The 24,074-nt window shown below is 42.4% G+C and overlaps 1 protein-coding gene across 5 annotated transcripts in view; it reads right to left on the reverse strand.

The window, feature by feature from the left end:
- CACNB2 (calcium voltage-gated channel auxiliary subunit beta 2) overlaps window positions 1-11,861 on the reverse strand; it is a 129,501-nt gene extending 117,640 nt beyond the window's left edge. For 3 of the 5 annotated variants that reach the window (XM_039245866.1, XM_039245867.1, XM_039245864.1), the window contains exons 1-2: window positions 11,484-11,860; window positions 10,530-10,649 (exon numbers count right to left, since the gene is read on the reverse strand). In XM_039245866.1, the coding sequence (XP_039101797.1) occupies window positions 10,530-10,649; window positions 11,484-11,552 (189 nt within the window). In that variant the 5' untranslated portion in view covers window positions 11,553-11,860. Of the gene's footprint in view, window positions 1-10,529; window positions 10,650-11,483 lie in introns of all 5 variants that reach the window. The other 2 variants (XM_039245865.1, XM_039245863.1) reach the window with 1 other exon arrangement.
- Between the last annotated feature and the right edge of the window lie 12,213 nt (window positions 11,862-24,074).

A 24,074-nucleotide genomic window follows, 5' to 3' on the forward strand; every position in this document is an offset into this window, starting at 1 on the left:
GCTGCAAAGTTTGTAATAATCCACCCCAATCCCATTTATGGTTTTGAAATAGCCAGAAGTCTGTATTATGTTAACAGTCCTTATAAGGATTCTTGCACAAGACTGTGATTTTAAATGGAGGCAAACTTCAGCCCTCTAGAACTTCTATGAATAAAACCATAAATTCACTGTTAAGAGTGTTGAATTAGAATACCAGGTTCTCTACAAAACTTGTAACTCTACCCATACCCACAGGTAGATTGCCAAGATAACAGAACCAGAAAGAAATACAGAACAATATGTAACTTTATTCCTAAAATACTCAGATGCTACTCAGAAGAGAAGACCGGCAAAGAGAAAGAGGGGACATGAGCTCGCTCTTGATAATTGAGGCAGGAATCTGTACCATCGAGATGAAGCACAGAGAACACCTGTACTCTCAAGGCACTCAAAGTCTAGTTCAGGAGACAGGACACGGGCCTCAATCACGGGGATGGATGGGACACAACGTGACCTGATGACAGGAGATACTGTGAAGAGGATGTGAGGGAGTAAATGCACATCGCTTCCTACTGTGCAGCCACTGGACCTAAAGATCTGCCATGTAACACTCACCGCAGAGCTAGAAACTAATAATGTGAACACAGAGGACAAACTGATGGTCCCTGGAGGGGGATTGGGGTGGGGGATGGGTTACATGGGTGATGGACATTAAGGAGGGCACTTGTTGGGATGAGCACTGGGTGTTTATGTAAGTGATGACTCATTGGGTTCTAGTCATGAAACTGACACTACACTGTATGTTAACTAACTTGAGTTTAAATAAATTCTGAATACGCTCATCATCAAACAGCGTATGGTGACCTTATACAACTAAAGAGAAGTGATAAGATCGGTCTCATAACTTCTAGTACAAACTCCCCACTGGACACTGAACTTGATGGCAGGAGCTGTGTGGACCAGTTGCCTGTGCCCATCCCAGACCTGACTGGGAACCCTGGATGTGACAGGCACCCGCCCATGCGATTTCCACTGGAGCTACAGATGAGCTTCACACAGAACTTACCAAAGGTCAGGCAGCAAGTCCACGGCAGAGATGGACTCTGAACCCGGGTTTCCCTGAGCTGCGAGGTTGTGACAGGGACCACCTGATATACTTCCTATCCGACCCTTCACGTTGAAGATGCGTCGACCCGTGCACTAAGGCTTCAAACTTAGGAGGATGAAGCTAACGTTGACAGAGGTCGGAAAATGTAGAGAAGAAAGAGTTTGGAAAAAATAAATGGGGGGCTCCATTTTAAAGGGGGGGCGGGGCCGAATGGATAGGGACACCAAAGAAAAGACAGGACATTACCAACACTAGGAAGAGAGGCTGGGGCAGAGCAGCAGATGAAGAGCGGAAGCCCTGGGAAGTACAAGACAGTAAGGGGGAAAGGTAGCCATGGCTTAAGTCATGGTCAAGGTGAAGCTCTGTATTCAAAGTCAAACATAGGCGAGAGTCCCAGCAGACCAGATGGATGGAGAGAGCTGCTGTCGATGAATCCAGAAGGAATGTACAGAAGACATCCCGCAGGGGGCGCCTGCGCCTCTGCCACAGCTCCTGAAGAACCCATCCGTGTGAAAGCCAGTGGCATGCCTGAAGCAATAAAAGCCGAAGGTCAAGGTCTGAGCATGTGGCTGGACAGACTTCCATACTTCAGTGGAAGGAACAAAAAGCAGCAGCAAAATGGGCTGAGAAGGAAGAGCCAGAGAGGTCAGAGAAAAGGGCTTGTGTCATAGCCAAGACTTGCCAAGAAGTGGGTATGGTGGGGGGGAAAAACAGGAGAGGCTTTCAGAGAAGCCAAGGGAGCACAGAAGAAAAAGTCGACTGGCTAGATTAGAAAGTCCCAGGAGATTTTCAGTCATTATCAGGAGCACCATTATCAGGAGAGAGACAAGAGACAGAAATGAGTTCCAAAGAGGGAAGAAGGAAAAGAAACGGAAAGAGGGGGATGGGACCTGGTGTAATTAAGGTTGGCCCTAGCAGAAAGGGAAAGAGGAGATGTGAGGGAAGACGGTTGTTTATTTTATTATTTATTTTTTTTTTTTTGAAGGAGAGAGAGGGCACAACTGAGCAAGGGGCAGAGAGAGAGAGAAAGAAAAGCAGGACTCACCTGAATCGGCGCTCGTGCTCATCCCATGTGGGACACGAACTCCTGAACTGTGAGATTGTGACTTGAGCCAAAGTCAGATGCTTAATGACTGAGCCACCCAGGTGCCCAACAGTTGTTTATTTTGAAAGGTATGGAGAGGGGGCACTGGGGTGGCTTGGTGGGCTGAGCGTCCGACTCTTGGTTTTGGGCTCAGGTCATGATCTCATGGTCGGGAGACTGGGCCCCGCATTGGGCCCTGCGAGGAGCATGGGACCTGCTTGGGAGACTCGCTCTCCCTGGCTCTCTGCCCCTCCACCTCTTGTGCACAAGTGCTCTCCCTCTCTCTCAAGATAAACATGAAAAAAAAAATTTTTTTTAAAGAAGGTATGGAGAGATTTCTTCTTCCAAAAAGGGAGGAGAGAAAATAACGGAAGTGGCAGACTCTGCAGAAAATGACCGCATTAGGGGCGCCTAGGTGGCTCAGTTGATTACGCATCCGACTCTCGATCTCAACCATCACACTTCCTGGGTTCGAGACCTGATGGGCTCTGCACTGGCAGCAAGGTGCCTGCTCTCTCCCTCTCTCTCTGACCCTCTGCTGCTCATGTTTTCTCTCCCCCCCCCCGCCCCCCGAAGATAAATAAATGAACTTAAAAAGAAGAAAATGGCTACAACAGCTGAATCCAGGTTCTCGGTCGTTCCCTTGCACATTGCCTCCGAGCTTAGCTACGTGGAATGCATTCATCAACGGGGCCCTAGCAAACAGGACTCCACAAAATACACGAATACCACCCACTGGGACTTGTTCTCTCTTGGTGTGCTTGTAAACCTCAAGGGAGCAGGAGGTTGAGCTAACTAGCCTGCTGAGGGCTGAGAGACCATCTAGAAGAGAAAGAGACCCCTCCCCCCACACAGGGACAGCGGCCGACCTGCAGGCACATGCAGGGGGCCCTCCCAGTCACCTGGTCACCAGCCGACCCGCCAGCCGGCCAGTGATGAAAAAGGGAAGGGAATGGGGCCCAAGTAACAATGGTGATGACTTTAAGCTGCTGAGAGCAGCTTGTTCGGTAGAAAAGCCAATGGAGAGAACACGGGAGGAGTTTGCTGCTATAAAGGCCCGCCCAGGAACCAATGCTACACGTACTCCATGATCGAAACTGCTTGAAAGTATTTCAAGATGATCCAAAGACAGACAGCTTTGCTTTTTCCTTCTGTATCTTTCCAGTCATCTACCGTGAGCAGTAATCCTGCAGCAAATATTATTATTACTATTGTTGTCGCCTACCATTTGAGACGAGCAGAATTGAAGCACCAGGGACAGGGCCATACCCACCCAGTCACACCCACGAGTTAAGGCAGAAGCCTGACGCGGGGTCAGGGGCTCGCACACACTTTTTGGTTTCTTACAGGTAGGTACAAAGGTAATCTAAGCTACTGGGTATTGGAACCATAAACCCACGCTGCTGGGGACTGGACACAGCCCATTTACAAGCTTTCTTTGGAAGGTGATTGCTATGAGCAAAGGAGAGTTGACAATTTTCCAAGGCAAAAATTAAAAGACAGCATTGAGATCAATGATGGGAAAATAATTTTAGCCTAAAATACTTTCCTAAGAATGTTTACCATGTTTGTGTTTTCTATGAGGAGATCTCTCTGCTGGATTTTCATCACTTAAATATAGTCCCCCCCACCCCCCACCCCACCCCCTGCCAGGAGTTAGCTTTCTAGTCTAATACCTGTCACATGTTCTTTGCATTCTCTTCATCAGTCTATCCCGTAGATTTAAGAAAGTATGCGATATAGGCAAATGCAAGAACTTCTCTCCTACTTCCCCAAAATTTACTCAATCAGACACATTTTTAAAAACATTTTCAGGGCACCTAGGAGGTTTAGTCAGTTAAGCGTCTGATCCCTGGTTTCAGCTCAGGTCACAGTCTCATGGTTTCATGGGTTTGAGCCCTACATGGGGCTCTGTGTTGGCAGCGTGGAGCCTGCTTGGAATTCTCTCTTTCCCTGCCCCTCCCCCACTTACACCATGTGTGTGTGTGTGTGTGTGTGTGTGTGTGTGTGTGTGTGTGTCTCAAATAAATAAAAAAACCCATGTTTAATATTTTTTTTAAGTCAAAAGGTCATGTTCAGGTTGAAGGTGAATAAACATATTCATGTTTCTTCTTTCTTCCGAAAAGGCTAGTTCAGGGACTATTTCCAATTGGGCCAGATTCTCCCAATGCCCAAGGCATTTATGGACTAAGGCAATATGAGAAACACATTTTTTCTTTCACAGAAAATATGTTTACTGATGAATATGAGGGAATAAAACATGGTCAAATGAACATATGTTTCTTCCTAAAAATATTTTTTTTCGAGAAAGGAGAAATCCACAGATAGAACAGAACAGGAAATCAGAGTTGACAAAAATGTAGACTAGAGAAAAGGATCGTGGCAGGGAGCCTGCCACAGTCCCGGGGCGTCCACCTCTTGATTTTGGCTCAGGTCATGATACCAGGGTCCTGGGATGGAACCGGTGTTGGGCTCCATGCTGAGCATGGAGACTGCTTAAGACGCCCTCTCTCTCCCTCCCTCTGCCACTCCTCTGCTTGCATGCATGCTGTCTAAAACAAAAAAAGAAAAAAGAAAAAAGAATTGCTACTCTGGCAATTAACAGAGTAGAAACAGTGAGAACATAAAGTACCAAGGGGATGGAGACTCCTGTCTAGGGGTGCTAACCAGACGAAATGAAAGATATGCCCTCCCCTCTTCACCTACAAAACACCATCAGCCAACATGCTTTGTCACTGCGCTTGGTCCAGCGGGCCTGACAAGATCTTGCTCTTAATTATGTATCGACCGTCAAAAGCAAATCTTTGAAGAAAGTCTCCAGTAAGTAAAAATAATACTAAATTGAAAATGTTTGAAGGACAGTGACAGAAAAATTAAAATTAACAGCATATGGGCTCTAAGAGAAAATATTACAGCCATGGAGTAAGAACAGCAAACTATAAAAAGGGGGAGAAGAAGAAATCTCTTGGGAATTAGACATTTTCAAATATAAAAACCTCAATAGATGGGTTTGAAGATAAGTGGCGAAAGACTTGTAAAACAAAAAAGCTGGGACACAGAGAAAAAAATATCAGAAGAAATCAATCAAACAACTGGCAAACTAGGGAACATGAAAAAGAAGAATATATAGTGGAAAAAATTATCAAAATAAAAATCACTTTCCAGAACTGAAGTGACTGGTCCTTCATGATGAATGTTCATATGAGAAGGTGGGCATGACAAATGAGAGCCACACCTACACAAAATGTCAAAATACCCAAGAAAGATTAGTTCTACACATTGCAGAACATTAAAAAAACAAATTCACAAAACCCAAATGACACTGGTGAGCATATCAAATGTGCTGGAAGGCAGAAAGAACAAAACAAGGTCATAAAAATTCCCAAAGGAGAATAGTCCTCATACCTGAATATTATACCTAGCTAAACTATTAATTAAATGTAAGGCTAGAATAAAGACATTTTCAGGTTGGCAAGATCTCAAAAAAGTACACATTCTCTGGAAGGTTCCATGTTTTCTGGCTGCCAAGCATTCCCTTATGCTGGCCTTCACTTTCATTGCTCATTAAGCCACTTGCCACTTTCTATTTATAAGCTAAACTCCATGTCCATTCTGTAAGGTCCAGTTTTAAGCCACCACCTCCTCCAAGGACTTTCCGTTCCCGCCAGCAGGGTGCGCTCTTCCCCCCTGATGCTCGGGATTCCCATATGGTACTTCTACTCTACCTATAATCAGCATGATTTAAGGCCAAGACTTTCCTCCCTAAGTAAACAGAAGAAGCTTCCTGCAGGCGGTCTATTTCTTTGTGGCTCTGGCCCGCAGCCCGTGTACTCACCAACTGTGCCTAGTAGAATTTCTTTAATAGGTAGACATTCACTGTTGAGAGAACAGTCGACTTAAAATTTCATGTTAATCCATTCTCCTGAGAATACTGCACTGAACCTGATTCATCTCTGCCCCAATCTTTTCCACATACAGACTTTCCACTCTAACTCAGAGTATCCACATCTACAGCAGAAAGGTTCAGCTCTGGGGAGTAAGGGGACAAGAAAAAAGTTATCCTTTCAATGAAAAAAGATGGTCATGTGACCCAGGCATTTCACTCCCAGGTACATACGTGCGAGAAATAAAAACATGTTCATGCAAAAACTTGTGCATGACTGTTCATAACAGCATTCTTCACAATAGCTAGAAATGGAAACAACCCAGATGTCCAATGATAAATGAATAAAATGTGATCTACACATACAATGCATGGAGTATTATTGGGCAATAAAAAGGAATGAGGTACCGACACATGCTATAGCATGATGAACACTGAAAACATTACCGAGGCACCTGGTGGCTCAGTCAGTTGAGCATCCAACCTAATTAAGCTCAGGTCATGATCTCACGGTTCCTGAGTTCAGCCCTACGCTGCCGGCTTCAGATCCTCTGTCTCCCTGTCTCTCTGCCCCTCCCCCATTTGTGCTCTCTCAAAACTAAACATTAAAAAAAAAAAAAAGAAAACATCACTAAGTGAAGGTAGCCAGTCTGAACAGACCACCTGCTGCAGGGTTCCATTTATACGCAATACTCAGAGCAGACAGACAGATCTACACAGTCACTAAGCTGGACAGTGGTTGCTTAGGGCTGAGGGAGTTGGAGAGAGAGAGTGGACAGTGCTTAGAACATAGGATTTCTTTAAGGAGCAATGAGTATCTCGAATCGACTCTAATGATGCTTGCACCCCTCTGTGCACAAACTAAAACCCACCGGAATTGTATACTTTAAATGAGTGAATTACATCTCAATAAAGATGTCTTTTCAAAAAGATCAACGTGAGAAGAAATGAAATTCATGTCCTACTTGTCTTTAAGGCAAAAGCCAAAGAGCACCAGCTTAAATGAGGGAAGATTTGCAACGTAGGATAAAAACCGCAAAGGATTAAATCATGCCTTCAGGAGGAAAATCCCAAGCTAAAAACACAAGGTCGCGTCAGCTGATCTTTCTTTGCCTCAAAATTAATACGGAATTTGTTCACTGTAGAGCTGACTATTTTAAGAGAAACCATGACAAAGGACAGGGAAAAGGAGTGACTTTTACTGGACGCACAGAGTGCCCGGTTATAGAAACTTCTATAGGTCACTTCATTTCAAAAGGCAGCGCCTGTTTCAGTACTTGCCAATCACCTTATTTTATAGACAGGCTCTTAAAGGCAATTAAGGATCACGTAGTTCAGATGTAAGGAGGGCCAGGCTCTGAAAGTGCTGCTGAGGTTTATTCCAGAATTTGCACCGCCTTGGTGCGTGTGATCTGTGGGAGCGGAGACGCAGCGCCCACTGAGAGCGTCTTCGCGGTGAAGAGATGCTGGGACAGTTACAGCAGAAATGTGCAAAACTTTCGAATCTTCCAAAATGGATGTGCAATGTGTTGTCACAACTCTCTAAAATTAAATGACGAATCCGTGTATTTTTAAACTTGAAGGCTTTATCTTAAAAAAGGGCTCACGGGAGCACCCAGGGGGCTCAGTCGGTTAAGCAGCTGACTCTTGATTTCCGCTCAGGTCTTGATCTTATGGTTCCTGAGTTCGAGCCTTGGTGTGGGGCTCTTTGTTGACAGTGCAGAGCCAGCTTAGAATTCTCTCTCTCCCCCTCTCTCTCCGCTCCTCCCCTGCCCGCATGTGCCTGCGCGTGCGCTCTTTCTCTCAAGATAAACTTAAAAATTAAATAAATACACGGGGTGCCTGGGTGGCTCAGTTGGCTGGGGGTCCGACTTCGGCTCAGGTCAGGAGTTCAAGCCCCGTGTCAGTGTCTCTCTCTCTCTCTCTGTCTGCCCCTCCCCCACTCATACTGTCTCTCTCTCAAAAAGATATGAACATTAAAAAAAAAACCATGAAATAAATAGCTAAAAAATAAATTTAAAAGGGCCCGCAAAGTCCTGCTGACATAAAGGAAGACATGGTGGAAGGGGAACAGGTAAACATAAGCTAATGAATAAGCCAATTCCAATCCCTCTTCTAGGGTCTTGGAATTAATAAGCCAGACCTACCAAACCATGCTTTCACATAAAGTACACTTAAATCTAGTCCTTGCATGCTCTTTCAGAACATACTCATATTCTCTCTCATCCTAGGGTCTCACTCATTTGAATACATCAAGGCTTCAATTTACTGACTGAATTTTAAGGAAGAAAAATGGATGTAACTCAACCATTCTTCTTAAGCACAGGAAACAGTCTTTCAAATGGTTTGCCTTTGTTTTAAATTTCCTTCATTTTCCTCTCACCTTCTAAGTTATTTTTAGATAAACTTTTTAGGCTGTAGAACACGGAACTTGAACCTGGGGTCAATATTTTGCTCTACGCCGGTTAAAGGATATTTAAAAGTTCTACTCAGTTGTGTCACTTAATGGAGGACTTTCGACACACATCATGGACAAAAACACCCACACAGATAACTAAAGACTTTAAAAACCAAATCTACAAGAAAGACACTGGGTTGTATGATGATGTGAAACGAATCTGAAACACCGTTTAATTTTGGTATGTGAAGATCACATGAATAAATTAGTGCAAATACAACACTCTTATTTCTGGAACACTGTTATTTTTTTTCTCCCCCAGACTTTTCTTTGTATCCTGGTGCAAAATACAGAATGAAGAATTCAGATTCTCGAACTCAACATACATTAGCTACACTGCAAACCTGTGGCGATTAACTTTGCTAGTCAGGCATTCGCTGTTTACTCTTCTCTCTCTCCCCCTCTCCCCTCTCTCTATATTACTGTGTAGGAACATTTCACAAGAGATCTACCCTTTTAACCAAGGAAGCGCAAAGTACAGAAGTGGTAACTCTGGGCATGATGTCGTACAACAGATCTAGAATGTATTCATCTTGCCTAACTGCGGCTTTCGGTCTGTGGATTAACAGCTCCCCATTTCCTCCTCCTAATCCCTGCCAACCACCATTCTACTCTCTGCCCCTGGGAGTCTGACTGCTTTAGAAGCCTCCCAAAAGAGGAGTCGCCCAGGGTTCGCCCTTCCGTGACTTGGCTTAGTTCACTTGGCGTGAGGTCCCCCACGTTCACGTGTGCTGCGGCATCATCGTGTTTCAAATGGCGAAGGCTGGTGGAGCAGATGAGCGGACAGCACCACGGCCCCACCTTGCTTTATCAACCCCCGGCTCCCGCTGTTTATGGCAGATCCTGCGGTCTAGATGGTGTCAGATCTGGCGACGACCTCCCTGCCAGCTGAGGTGCGAACACCGTTTTGATAGGATATACGGAAAGACTGCTTTTTAAAAGTCAAGGCCTCCTGGCAGTTCCTCTGTAATCTACTAGGGCCGCTGTGCAAGGGCCATGAATATTACATAAGGACCATCCATGCATTCAAGCCAGAGTCTCCAAGCCACAATTCCCATAGCAACACACAGAGATTTCACTCCTCTCAGAGATGAAGCAGACAGCCCAAGTGCCTAATGCCACCCTTGATTTTTTTTTTTTAGCAAGATCAACACAGCAATGTTTTACAAAGCAACAGTTTTTTCCAAAAAAAAAAAAAAAAAACAACAACAAAACAAAACAAAAAAACCCATGACTTTGTGAAATGTGTTCATTTAAAAGTTACCGAGCATCACATGCACCAAGATACCATAAACTTGAACCACGACCTATGCTTTAGAAACACTGCCATTCGGATGACTGCGTGGAAAGAGGAAAGCAAACCATTATCATGAGTGAAATGAACCACCCTCTTGGCTTAAATCCTGTCCTCAGAGATTTGGGATCTGATTTCTAGTCTCCCTTCCTACACACACACTGATACAGGATGGAGAACATCTTCCAAAGGAAGGGACATTTTTAACCAGTAAAATCCTTTACTGCTTGTTGAAAACCAGAATGCAATCCATTTCTTAAATATAAGAAAATACTATTACAAAACACCTATGGGGTGAAACTGGGGGAAAGGAGCATTCCAGACTAAGAAATCACACACACATTACCCTGAAGAAAGTTGTTTTCCAGAACAGAGAAGCGGTTTCCTGGATTAATGAAGTCAAATCACTCTGTGAAGAGAAACAGGCTTTCCTTGTGCTCGATTTGGGGATCCTTCCTGAGTGTCCCAATAAACTACCCACCCCCAGACACAACTCGCTCCGATTACAAAACCACAGAAAAGCCCAAGACCACACTCCTGTATGGCACTTCCTTTTTCTATCAAGGAAATCAAACACACTCCATTTCCGGTACTTGTTGACAATCAGACAATGAAATACCGTCAAAGACTTGCCGGAGGCTTTGAAGGAAACCGCCACAGGTGCCCATCACAGACCGAGCCCAAGTGGCCAAGAGCGAGCGTGGGGGGGAGAAAGGGGTTTACCTTTGCTTTTTCCAACTGCGCCTGGGCCTGTCGCTCTGCTTCTCTGCGCACTGCCTCCCGATCTTCCTCCAAAGAAACATCTGAGTCGGACGGACGGCTGGTGTAGGAGTCTGCCGAACCCTTCAGAGAAAAATTTGCATTTTAAAATAGATTCCATCTATGATGTTTGCATTGGAAAAGTCTCATTGACACAGCAGTTAGCTTCCTAGATTATGCTGTACATTCCTGAAAAGAGGAGAAAAGAATCCATTTTGTGGCAAACCAGGGAGAAAGATCCTGCTCTCTGGTTTGCAGACCGTTCCCTTGGCGGGCTGTGCCTGCCAAGTGACCATTCCTTAGGAAGTCTGATGCTGCGATGACTATCCTTTCTGGAAGCCAGAGCCGGTCCCTTTATAATGAAACCAGCTCCGTGGTGCAGTGCCCGGCTGAAGGGCATAGAGGGGTTTCAAGGATGGCTTCAAGAACATTCTACACACTAATGCAAGTATTTACAACTAGCAAGAAGATACGTCTAATAATAATAATTAAAAAACACATAAAAGAAAAAACTCCTAACGAGTTATAAACTTGAATTCTCCGAAAGGTCACTACCGGGAGCTGACTCCCATGGCGATCTTAAGCATCCTTGGGTACCTTTTCATTCACCTGATACCTTCCCTGACAAAACAGTCAGGCGGCAGCAGCCGGCTTCACTCAATCTTTAAGCAACACATTTTTCAAGAGCTTTAAATAGACGTTTAATAAAAGCTGCCTTCAAGAAAACACCTGCCCGGTCTCTGGCAATAAATCACAGCACAGGCAAAGGAGCTCGGAAAATTATAGGACTCTCCCTCGCTCCCCGTCTCGCAATCAGGATCATATTACTAAATCACAGGAGCCCCTGCGAGCACTCACTGTAACAGCATAAGCAACGACAACACAGAGTCTCCCCCAGACGCAAGCCCTTGAGCTTACACAGATATCCGAATTCTTCAGCCTTCCTCCCTTGGCTCTTTTCAGAAGCCTGATCCAGGTGGCCTTCATTAGCCAGACAGCGCCTTTCTCATCCGCAGCTGCAGCCCCGGGCACAGATCCTCAGTGCGCGCTGAGCCCTGGAGAGCCCCTGCTCCTTTCCTATCCATGCTCTGGGCAAGCCCCTCTTCTCCGTCCCTGCCTGCCTCCGGGGCTTTCACTCCCTACCCCGGAGGACTCCAATCCAAGGAGATTCTTATTTTCCCATTCCAGGGGGGGAAAAACAAACAAATACCAGTGCCTGATATTGCTTTAAGAATAAAGAACACTTCAAGTGCATTCAAAGACAGGCATCAACTCGTTCTAAACTTAATGCATCTCATTACTCTAAATATTCTCCTCTTTGCTCTTGGATTGTTACAGGAAATTAGTTGTAAGAGAACCTTTTTAAAAAAAACCCAGTGCAAAACGTATGCAGTGACATTTGCAAGTGCAAAGTTCAAGCCTTATCTTCAGAGATCTGGAGGGGGAGGGCGGAGGACGCACTCACTGCACTGGGCATGCTCCATATGTAGCCTTTTTACGCAGATGCCTACATCACACTGTTAGTCTATGTCAAATTGCCATTTTGCATCCGAAGTGTAAACAGCTGGAAAGGGCTTTTCGGTTCTATAGTAACAGGCACATGGTATGTTTGTCATGTTTCTGCTTCAGTTGAAACAGTTTCTCAAAGACAAAGCATGCCATCTTTTCATTTAATGAGCCCTGCTACAGAAAGTATATCCTATGCCATAAGACAATTCAAAGATAAGCGGCATTATACATACATTATTGGGCAGCAGAAAGCAATGAATGATGCCTATCAATCATAACATCGAACTGCTCTTGATGGCTTGTGGCTTCCCAAACAAGATGCAGGAGACAGAGCTCCCTGTCTAATTAGGACATGAAAGTAATCACAGCTCTAAGCAATGAGTTTAACCGAGCTCAAAATGACTTTGAACTGCTTCTCCCACTGAGAAACTACCGTTTGAAATAAAGTCCCTAGAACGAACAACAGTACGGACTGTCGGAACAATAATGATGAAGAAATCGCAAAGCTCGGTTGATTTATTATCTCGAGTTAAGATTTATGGGATAATGCAGTCCAGACTCTTTTTATAAATAAGGTGATTGAAGCTTGAGAAGAAACGATGCTTATTAGTTTCCTCTACCAATGAGATTACATTTTAAAGGTGTACGAAGAAATACACACTTCTAGATGTCTTCGTAAACATAAAATTCGATCACTGCCTTCCAAGCTACACTTGTTTGTGTGGTGGGGAGGGTATTATTTTGTAAAGCGTCATGCAAATGAAAGACAGGTGGTTTTATTTTTATTTTTTATGAATTTTTTAAATGTTTGTTTTTGAGAGAGAGAGAGAGAATGAGAGACAGACTGTTGAGTGGGAGAAGGGCAGAGAAAAAGGGAGACACAGAATCTGAAGCAGGCTCCAGGATCTGAGCCGTCCCGGCTTGAAACTCAGAAACTGCGAGATCATGCCCTGGGCTGAAGTCGGACCCTCAACTGACTGAGCCCACCAGGCGCCCCAAGACAGGTGGTTTTAAAATCTTTATTACTTTTTATTTCTTCCTTCGTTTCATCTCTTCCTCCCTGTTCATTTGTGGGCTAAAACAAATCTTCATGATTTAAATGCTAGAAAATACAGAATAGAGGCTTTAAAATAAGTTACAGATTGAATGCACCCTGTGTTATCCATAAACCAATAAACAGATTATTTCTATTCGTATGCAGTTAATGTAAAATGCATGGGAGATACAAAATGCATAGCAATTTTTTATTCCAGTAAAATTCACAAGGGAGATACGAATTTTTCTCTATCCACACACAGGCTAGCGGATTCCTAATCTTCCCAGAGGGTTTCTCATGGCGAGAGCAGCACAGTAGAAAATTACCTGGAAACACAGCTTTATCCCACAAAGGGCTTCCAGCCCCACTCTCACAAATGCTAGCATTTTAAACCCAATCACCCCGCAGAAGGTTCTGTTCACACCTCAGTGAAGATACAAAGTTTCTGTCATTAAGAAACCCCCCTAAGGAGAGGAAGAGCACAACACACACATAACTGTGCGCTATCCTGGTCCCTTCTGAACAAAATAGGATTTAAAAGTTCTTTGCTGGGGCACCTGATTGGCCCAGTCAGTTGAGCATTCGACTACAGCTCAGGTCATGATCTCCTTGTCGGTGAGTTCGAGCCCCGCATCAGGCTGTGTGCGGACAGCTCAGAGCCTGGAACCTTCAGATTCTGTGTCTCCTTCTCTCTCTGCCTCTCCCCCGCTTGTGTTCTTTCTCTCTCTCAAAAATAAATAAACAGTAAAAAAATAGTAATAAATAAATAAATAAAAAGTCCTTCGCTGATAACCAGATGTAGCTTTTAATTGCACAGTCATGTTGAAACCTGTTTCCAGGTTTAAATAATTAAGCAGTTTTTTAAAAAACCCTACAGTGGGGCGCCTGGGTGGCTTAATCGGTTAAGCGTCCGACTTTCGCTTAGGTCACGATCTCGCGGTTCGTGGGTTCGAGCCCCGCGTCGGGCTCTGTGCTGACTGCCAGCTCAGAGCCTGGAGCCTGTTTCAGTCTGTGACTTCCTCTCTCTCTGACCCTCCCCTGCTCACGCTGTCTTTCTCTCTCTCTCCTAGAAATAAATAAAACATTAAAATAAATAAATAAATAAAAAATAAAAAACCCTACAGTGACTTTGGCAATGATCTTTTGAATAACTGTAATAATATATTAACTTCTGACTGTCTTACAGGATGAAATGTGACTCTCCAATGATGTCTGGTGAGGCTGATAGAAGGAACCACCATATTATCATTTCTTGTATCTGTAATAGTAACAGAAAAATGGCGACAAAATATCTTCATTAGAGAAGTTACATGTACCCACTGCAGAGAGAGAGAGACCCAAATAGCGGTCACTTTAAATTCTCCCACCCAAAGATAACCACTAGGAAATAGCATGTCTTAGCCTCCAGAGTTCTTGCATCTTTGAAAGTCACCCTCCCAACATGCAGATTTCAATTAATCGCCTTCCTTCTGGGAGTGTGGATTTATGCAGTTAGAAGTAACATATCTCATTAAGCTTTTGCCTTTGGTACCATATGGACTTTCTGGGTCATTCTGCCTCAAGTAGTCTTCAGTCAGAAACAGCTGGCTGTCATTTCCAGAAATCCAGAATAAGTTCATTACAAGATATACCCTTGATCTCCTGGGTTGCAACAATGTGATGAGCTAGTCTTTGGTAATTTTGTCCTTACAGGTAGGTGTATCACACAGTCAGCTACAGATATTTCCTTTCCTACGCTTAATATTCCCATTCCTCATTGCACAGCTCTGAAATGTAACCTGTAACCTGCTATCTACCAAAACTCATCCAGGGTCATTTCCTTTTATCCTCAGAACTCCGACTCCAAATACATGTGCTTTGCTTATAGGAAATGTAGTTAAATGGATTCACTCATGCTTTTCTTAAAGGTTTGTTTTATTTATTTTGAGTGAGGCATCCAGTGTAAACAAGGGAGAGGCCGAGATAGAGGGAGAGAGAGAATCCCAAGCAGGTTCCTAACTGTTAGTGCAGAGCCCGATGCAGGGCTCGAACTCACGAACCATGAGATCATGATCTGAGTCCAAATCAGACACTTAACCAACCGAGCCGCCCAGGCCCCCAAATTAACTCATTCTTTTTATCTACTCTTCAGTTTTTGGTTCCCGCCCCCCCCTTAATTTAGGCCGAATATTTGTACAAAAGCATATTTTTTGGGATTTATAAAGTTTGCTTTTTTGATGCTGTACTCTGTTTCATGTATATTGCCAGCATCATTTTCTCTTGAGCATTCTTGTATTTTCTCTTCTAAAGCCAAAAGGGTAAGAGTCATAGCCTATTCAGGAATTGCATCTTTGATCCTAAAGTGCCCGTCTATTTACGTAGACGTCATATGAAGATTAAGCAGTGCTCTTGGGCAAAGACAATTTCTCACAATATCCCAGGGTTATCCTGATACTAGATAAATTTACATTCCATCCAAAACCCTCATGACTTCAAATGACCCTCTTTCTGTATAGGACTATGCTAAGCCAATGGCAAGTTTGAATTCAATTGCTTCCTCCTGACCTGCCCTGGTCTAGATAGACATTCCACTGCCATATTCCTCAGGCCCACACTTTTAGAAAAAAGTGAAATGGGGGGCACCTGGGTGGCTCAGTCGGTTAAGCATCTGACTTCAGCTCAGGTCATGATCTCACAGTTCGTAGGTTCAAGCCCTGTGTCGGGCTCTGTGCTGACAGCTAGCTCAGAGCCGGGAGCCTGTCTTTGGATTCTGTATGTCTCTCTCTGACCCTCCCCTACTCACATTGTCTCTCTCTGACTCTCAAAAAGGAAAAAAAAAAAAAAAACATAAAGAAAAAAGTGAGATGGGATGGACTTCTGAAGCCAAAGACCAAAGGGAAAGAGTTCAGTCTCGTATTGCCTATTTGCATTAGCTGGCAGAGAGAATTCTTTCATTTCTCATGTTGTCGCCTCTTCCAGAGTTCAGGAGAATTGCCTCTCTTTTTCTGTGAAGAGATCTGGATCTCTAAGAAAATGAATTCCTAACCCTTGCACTGTTGGTTTCTTCAGAAATAAAACCCATATACTATTTACTAATAATGACAATTTCCTGCCTCAAAAAATTTAAAAGTGATACAGACTATTGGGATGAAGCACATTTTCATGAATACTGTAGACTTTAGTTTGCAAATGTCACAGAATTACTATTCATACCCATCCAATCGATGAAAATCTCAAATGTGATTTGGCCTGCCATTTGGCTTAATGTGAAAATACTATCCGAGACGATGGTAATAAATCCATGCAAGTTCATCCCTGTGTGGTAACTTGTAGGATGATGTAAAAACTAAAATGTTAGCTTCAGTCTTCTCAAGAGCATAGGGAAATTTAGAAACTTTGTGGCACTAGTAGATATACTGATGAGAAAAACTACATTTTAGCAAAACCAAAACCAAAACCAATCACGTGCATTTATTGAGTAGTTACTACTTTGCAAATCTATGTGCTCTAAGTTATATGCTAGGAATATAACTGTGAAAAAGACAAATGCTTCATGTCCGTCATGGAGTCTGATAATCTACTTGAAGGACACCATTTTTTTTTAACATTTTTTCAATGTTTATTTATTTTTGAGAGGGAGACAAAGTGTGAGTGGGGGGAGGGGAGGAGAGAGAGGGAGACACAGAATCCGAAGCAGGTTCTAGGCTCTGAGCTGTCAGAATTCAAACCCACGAACCAAGAGATCATGAGCGGAGCCAAAGTAGGATGCTTAACCGACCGAGCCACCCAGGCGCCCCAGGAGACCAATTTTTTTAAGGCTATCAGAAAAATAATCACAACCAGAGAACACAAAGCAGGCTGTGATAATATAATAATGGTGAAAAGAAGCTCTTTTATTTATTATATTAAAAAAATTTTTTGAGAGAGAGAGAGAGAGAGAGAATGAACTTGTACAAGTGAGTGTCAGGGAGGAGCAGAGGGAGAGAGAGACTCTCAAGCAGGCTCCATACTCAGGCTCAGCACCAAGTGCCTGAGGCAGGGCATGACCCCACAGCCCTGGGATCATGACCTGACACTCAACCAACTGAGCCACCCAGGCGCCCTCTGAAGAAGCTATTTTAGTTAGGGTGATGATACAACACTCTGAGATGTGATTTAAGCTGAAATATCCCAAAAAGGAAAGAAAAAATAAGTTAGCTTTGGGATGTGTTGAGACAAGTGATATCCACGAAGAGGGAACAGCATCTGCTAAGGACTGAGGACAAGGAATACTCAGCAGTTTGAGGAACTGAAAAGAGATCAATTCAGAGAATTTATTTCAGCCCCCCCCCCTTTTCCAGGCTATAGGTAGATACACACTCAAGCACATCTGTCTGGAGTATGAGTTTGGGGCATCCTTTTCATTTATGTAGCATCAGCTCACAGAAAACATCCTTATTCTTGCCTGAATTTCTTAGGGAGAAGTGGCACTGAAGTTGTCAGTAAATTCCACATTAATGGGAAAATCTGTCTCCTAAGATTTAAACACAGTTCTCTAATTTTCTTCCTTCTAAATCCATCACTATCTCATAAGAGCAAAAGTCAGTCTCTATTTGAGATTGTTGTACATTGTGTTAATAATTAGAGCGATCGATTTATTAAGATTAGCTACCACCTATGTGAATGATTATAATTGCAAAGTTTTCATGAATGCTTAACACGGTGTTCAACAGTGGGCCGATTCACTAGCATTCCGTAATTTCATATTTCCTCTCTATCTCTGTCTTCACTGATGCAAAAACTGAGGCACAGGGAAGTTCAGTAACCTGACCAAGGTGACAAAGCTCAAAACCAACCGAGGTGGGAGGCAGCTTCTGAAGTGAATTCAAATCTGAACTCAAGTTCCAGGCATGCATCAGTTCATAAAAATAAAAGCCAGAACAAATCCCTACCTGCAACTAATATTTATTTTCATTGAAAACGTATCTTTTTCTGCCTGCCAGGCACATGGATAGCCATTTCCAATGGTCATAAAATGCCAAGATGTCTTCCAAGTTCTTAGTTCTGTTTTTGCTAAGCCTAGCGCACGCTCTCTCTCTCTCTCTCTCTCGCACACACACACACACACACACACACACACACACACACACACCCCACATATACATCTTCAGAGAACCTCAAATTTTATCTTCCCAAAAGACACAATGAAAGTCCAATGAAACAGATAATCTCTCATTCATCAATATAATGGTGTTTTGTGCAAAGAAGGATTCAAAGGTTGGCTGCTACCCTCACATTTTCCTCCCCTTCAGAGTATCTCAAAATTGTAAAGCCTTTTCATTACTTATGGACACTGGAAAGTGGATAAGTAGAAGAGAAAAACAACGGAAGTCGAGGAACTGGCTATTTCTCTCTTTTCCCTGAAAAGGAACATAACATTGGCAAGCTGGCCATCCGCAGCCTCTTTGACAGCGAATCTTGCCTGAAGTTGGCAGGAATCCAAGCATCTCCTATGTTCTGTAGGAAGAGTTGCTAGTTTTCAGCACTGAAGCTGAAGTTATCAGAGTACAAACCAGAGTCGTGATTAACTTACCTGACTTTAAGAGTAATATATTTGAAGGTAATACATATTACCTGGGTGGCTCAGTCAGTTTAGTGTCTGAGTTCGGTTCAGGTCATGATCTCACAGTTCATGGGTTTGAGCCCCACGTCGGGCTCTGTGCTGACAGCTAGCTCAGAGCCTGGAGCCTGTTTCAGATTCTGTGTCTCCCTCTCTCTCTGACCCTCCCCTGCTCACACTGCCTCTCTCTCTCTCTCAGAAATAAATTTAAAAACATTAAAAAAGTGTTTTAAAAAGAGTAATATATTTCAAAAAAACAGTAATATAAATTGGGGCTCTTGGGTGGCTCAGTCGGTTCAGCATCTGACTTCAGCTCAGGTCATGATCTCGCAGTTTGTGGGTTCAAGCCCTGCATTGGGATCTGTGCTGACGGCTCAGAGCCTGGAGCCTGCTTTGGATTCTGTGTCTTCCTCTCTCTCTGCTCCTTCCCCACTCATACTCTGTCTCTCTCTCAAAAATGAATAACAATTTTTAAAAAGATTAATATATTAAAACACTGTTACCACCAAATTATGCCTTAGCGGAAGGCTATGATGGTTGTTTATATTTTGTAGAAGAAACCCTGTCCAAAATTTGCAAAATTTGATACCAATAAAAAGAACCATTTTGAAAAAGTTAAACTTAGATGACCAATTTTAATGGTACTTTGAGTTTGGGATTTTAGACATATGATAAATAATTTCCCTTCATAATTACCACACTGTGTGAGGATGGTTGGGTGGGTGCTGAGGGAGTCTTTTAGGCCTTTAATATCAATTTACTGATGGTGATAGGTGACAGAAATCTTTCACGCTACGTAATTCCTTACCCAAAACTTCACCTTGCAGTCATGAAAATGGAAATGAGTAGGCAAGAAACAGAAAACTTGTGGCCTGGGAAAGTTGGTCTTTCTTAAAATATTGCTGAAAAAAAGTAAATGAGGGAAAAGGAGAGAATGAATCAGACATAGGACATTTTTGGTATAGGAATCACGGTGAGTACAGATACTGTCAGAAACTCTGCGTGCACATCACTACCTTTAGTCTTTCCACTGAATCATTCCAGCCAGCACACACACAAGCTATATGACTCTTCTCTGCCCAAGAAAACCTTCCCTTGACTCCATGTTCTCTGCCAGCCCCCATCCCATTTCTTTGCTCTCCTTTGCGGAAAAATAAAAGAAGTTTTCAAAGAAGTTACTTACATCTCCTTCAAATCTCTTCTAGTTTTCTCTTAAAGCTACGGTCTCCCTGCACGCCACCATCACTGCTCAAGACTGCCAGTGCCAGTTGGAGAAATCCACAGGTCAACTCTCACTATCCATTTTTCTGAACATATCAGGAGCATTTAGCGTGGTTGTTGAATATACTGCCCATTCTTTATTCGCTTTCTCACCGTGGCTTCCAGAACCCATTCTCTGTCTTTCTCTCACCTGTTGACCACTCCTTGTAAGTCCCTTTTGCTGGTGTCTCCTCTTCCACCCTTTTGCTGTATCCTCCACCCCCCCCCAACAGACTCTCTCTTTCTGCTCCAAACTCACTCATCTCTCTCCCTAGATTTCCACACTACCATCACCTCCTTCAAGTCTTCGTTGAGAGTTCACATTCTCAACGAGGCCTTCCATGACCAACCTGTTTAAAACTATAAACCCTGAGGCTTTCCCCTTCCACTATCTCTAATTCCACTTACCCTGCTCTAGCTGATTTTTTTAAGTTTTTATTTTTTCTAACGTTTATTTATTTTTGAGAGAGAGAGACAAAGCGTGAGTGGGGGAGGGTCAGAGAGAAGGAGATAGAGAATCCGAAGCAGGCTCCAGACTCTGAGCTAGCTGTCAGCACTGAGCCCGATGTGGGGCTTGAACCCACAACCGTGAGATCATGACCTGAGCCAAAGTCGGATGCTTAACCGACGGAGCCACCCAGGCGCCCCATCCCCTTAGCATTCCTGAATATTCCTAAACATTCCTAAATATTCTCATGCCCCACCCCTTACTAAAAAAATAGCAAGAGCAATTTGACTCAGATCATGAATGACCAATAAATACTCGCCATCAGGAGCAAGAGAATAAAACTAAGGCTTCAGCCTGAAGATATACTTGGTGTTTTATCATAACCCTTAATAAATTCCACTTAATTGACTTAGTGTAAATGTCAGCTGTGATTGGTGGATTAAATAAACATGTTCTGTAACAAGCCAGCCACTTAAAAAAAAAAAAAAAGTCATTATACTTAAAATTTATATAGCATCCTTCTTCCAAGAAATGTCAGAGAGATTTTACATTTTGAAAATATGATGAACGCTTATTTTCTTTTTAAAAAAATTCTTTTAACGTTTATTTATTTTTGAGACAGAGAGACAGGGAATGAGCAGGGAAGGGGCAGAGGGGGAGACACAGAATCTGAAGCGGGCACTAGACTCCAAGCAGACAGCACAGAGCTTGAAGTGGGGCTTGAACTCACAAACTGAGAGATCATGACCTTAGCCGACTGAGCCACCCAGGCGCCCCAATTAACGCTTATTTTCTATGAAGCTTTTTTTCCCATTAATTGTACATTTTCATCGCCGGGATTCAAAGTTCCAGTCTTAAAACTGCTCATGACCCATTGAATAGCCAAAAGCAAGTCACTTGAATATTCCCCAGGCTAATTTCCTCCTCAGTAAAATGAGTACTTAAAAAAAAAAATCAATGCTACTAGAAAGAATATTCTTGAGAATTTTCTTACAGATGGTTGAAAAAACGCTGTAAATATGACATAGTGTATCACTGTTTACTGACTTACTTCTCATGAACTAGCCTTACCACGTCTATGGGGAGAGAGCTTAAATTCACAGCAGAAAACGTGACTATACATATAATGTCTAGGAAGACAGAGAGTTTAAAAAATCAAGCCAGCACACAAGGAAGATATTTCTTTAAGCCATTCTGGGTAATGTATTTAAAAGGCACGCTACTGACGAACTAGACAGGTATAAAACTCAGGAACATCTTAATGGGCTCTCTACTGCTAAATCAAGGTCACATCAAAAGATGACATGTCCAGTGGCGTGCCTTTCCTTGAGTGGCAGAGCAATCAAACAATGACTGTTGGCTCCTGCCTTCCTGGTTGACTGCTCTCAAGTGCAAATGAACAATCCACTTACAGACATTAAAGGAGAGACCTCAGATGTGTCCCCCAGAGAGCCACACAGCCGTCAAAAGGGATATAACTTCCGTCCTTAAAGATTTCACTCTCTAAAATATTCTTTGCATATATAGAAGTTATATATAGATAAGAGAAGAGTCAGAGATCAATGGGTGTGGAATAGACAAAGGTTATGAATACAAAATTCACACACAAAAAACTAGTCACAAGCATCTGGAAGAAGTGTTCAGCCTGCTAAATGAAGCATGATACCATTTCCTCATTAAATCAGTTCTCTTTGCAGAGTACCAGTTCACAGTGCTGTGAGGCTACATTAAAAGAGATGCTTTCACACCTTGTTGATACTGTTTTTGACTTTTTAAAAACCCTTTGGGAAAACAATGTTCTTTTTGTTTGTATCTAGATATATATCTAGACTAATATGTATTTAGACTAATGATTTCACTTCTGGGATCTGTCTTAAGAAAATTCTAAACTACCTTCCATACAACATTTAGATTATTATATAATGTTTAATACTAGTTATAAAGACTAAAGAACATTATGGGCAATTCTTAATGATGAATATATCTGGTCAAAAAATAAAGACATAAGAAAACCCTGGGGTGCCTGGGTGGCTTAGTCGGTTAAGTATCCAACTTCAGCTCAGGTCATGATTTTGCGGTGTGTGAGTTTGAGCCCCCCCCCCCCCCCCCGTTCTGTGTCTCCCTCTCTCTCTACCCCTCCCCCGCTTGTGCTCTTTCTTTGTCTCTCAAAAATAAACGTTAAATTTTTTTTTAAAAAACCTGAATCATTTCTGTAAATACATACATTCATATATGTACAAATATGTGTATATATGTACACAAAATGACCAGAAAAGATAAAGTTGGATTCACTGATTTTAATTCAGAGAGCGAATTTAATTTTCTTCTGTAATGTTACCATTTTTAATACAAGTAAAAAGCTCCGAATACAACTGAAAAATCTAACAAAATACCCTGAAAATACTTCTGGTGTTACTATATATTATATTATATATATATTATATAATATACTGTATACACTATAATTTATATGTAATATATATTATATATAATATGTATATATACACATATGTTATATATTATATAACACATATACATATATTATATATGTGTGCATATATATATATATGCTGATACATATTTTCCCTAATTTGTTGATTTAACCTTGATAACTTTTTTTGCATGTGAAGAATGGAGGCCAGATCTGTGTCTTCTGAAAGACACTCTTTATGCATAATAAAGAAATAAAGGAAGGAAAGGAGGAAGGAAGGAAGAAAGGAAGAATGGATACAGAAATTACATCAGGTAAGAAATAAGAATGAAAAGTACTTGAACCCAAAATGTTAACATTTTAAAGTACCACATTTCTCTGTAGAAAATGTGTTAAAATGATGATGTTACATTTCCACTGAAACATTGGGATTTTCTCAAATGACTGCTTAAATAATTTTTTGCTACTAGGTTAGATACTTAGGCCAAATGACTCAGTAATTTGGTAGTAAATTATTAATATACTGCTCTAAAAGTCTAACCTTCCAGAAAGATAGGACTTTGGTTCAGAGAGATTTAATATTAAAAATAGGCTACCCGATCAGGGATTTGGCTGGAAAAGTGCCAGTGGTATGAAGCATTTAGTAATAAAGGACCTCAAAGTACCCTACTGACCTAAAATAGTTAATGCATCCCTTAAGCAGCTAACCTACCTTCAGGAGGTTATTTGAGAACCAGAGACAATCTGGTTTATCCAAATCTATATTTAGAAATATGCTGCGAATTTTAGACTGTGTAGCTGAAGCTGTGCTGTTGATTTCATTAACATGTTACTAATGCCAGAAAATCCAGACTCTATTAAGAACACTTAATAAAAAGCAATTCATATAACAGTTCCTGTCTCACAAATAAGAAAGCATTTTGATTGCAAATATTCAATATATGGTTCCACAGACCAAATGCTTGTGTCCTCCCCATCCCCTGCCTCCCAAATTCATATGTTGAAACCTAATCTCTAAGGTGATCGTGTTCAGAGGTGGGCGTCTGGGGGCTGATTAGGTCATCACAGTGGAGCCCTTCTGAATGGGATTAGTGCCCTGGTAAAAGACACCGCACAGAGCTCCCTAGCTTCTTTGACCAAGTGAGGTCATAACAATAAGTGTGTCTGTGAACCAGGAAGCAGGCTCTCACTAGACACTGAATCCGCCAGTGCCTTGATCTTGGACTTCCCAGCCTTCTGAGCTCTGA

Source organism: Hyaena hyaena, unplaced genomic scaffold (assembly GCF_003009895.1).
Source record: "Hyaena hyaena isolate Hyena2069 unplaced genomic scaffold, ASM300989v1 scaffold_277, whole genome shotgun sequence".
Lineage (NCBI taxonomy): Eukaryota > Metazoa > Chordata > Mammalia > Carnivora > Hyaenidae > Hyaena > Hyaena hyaena.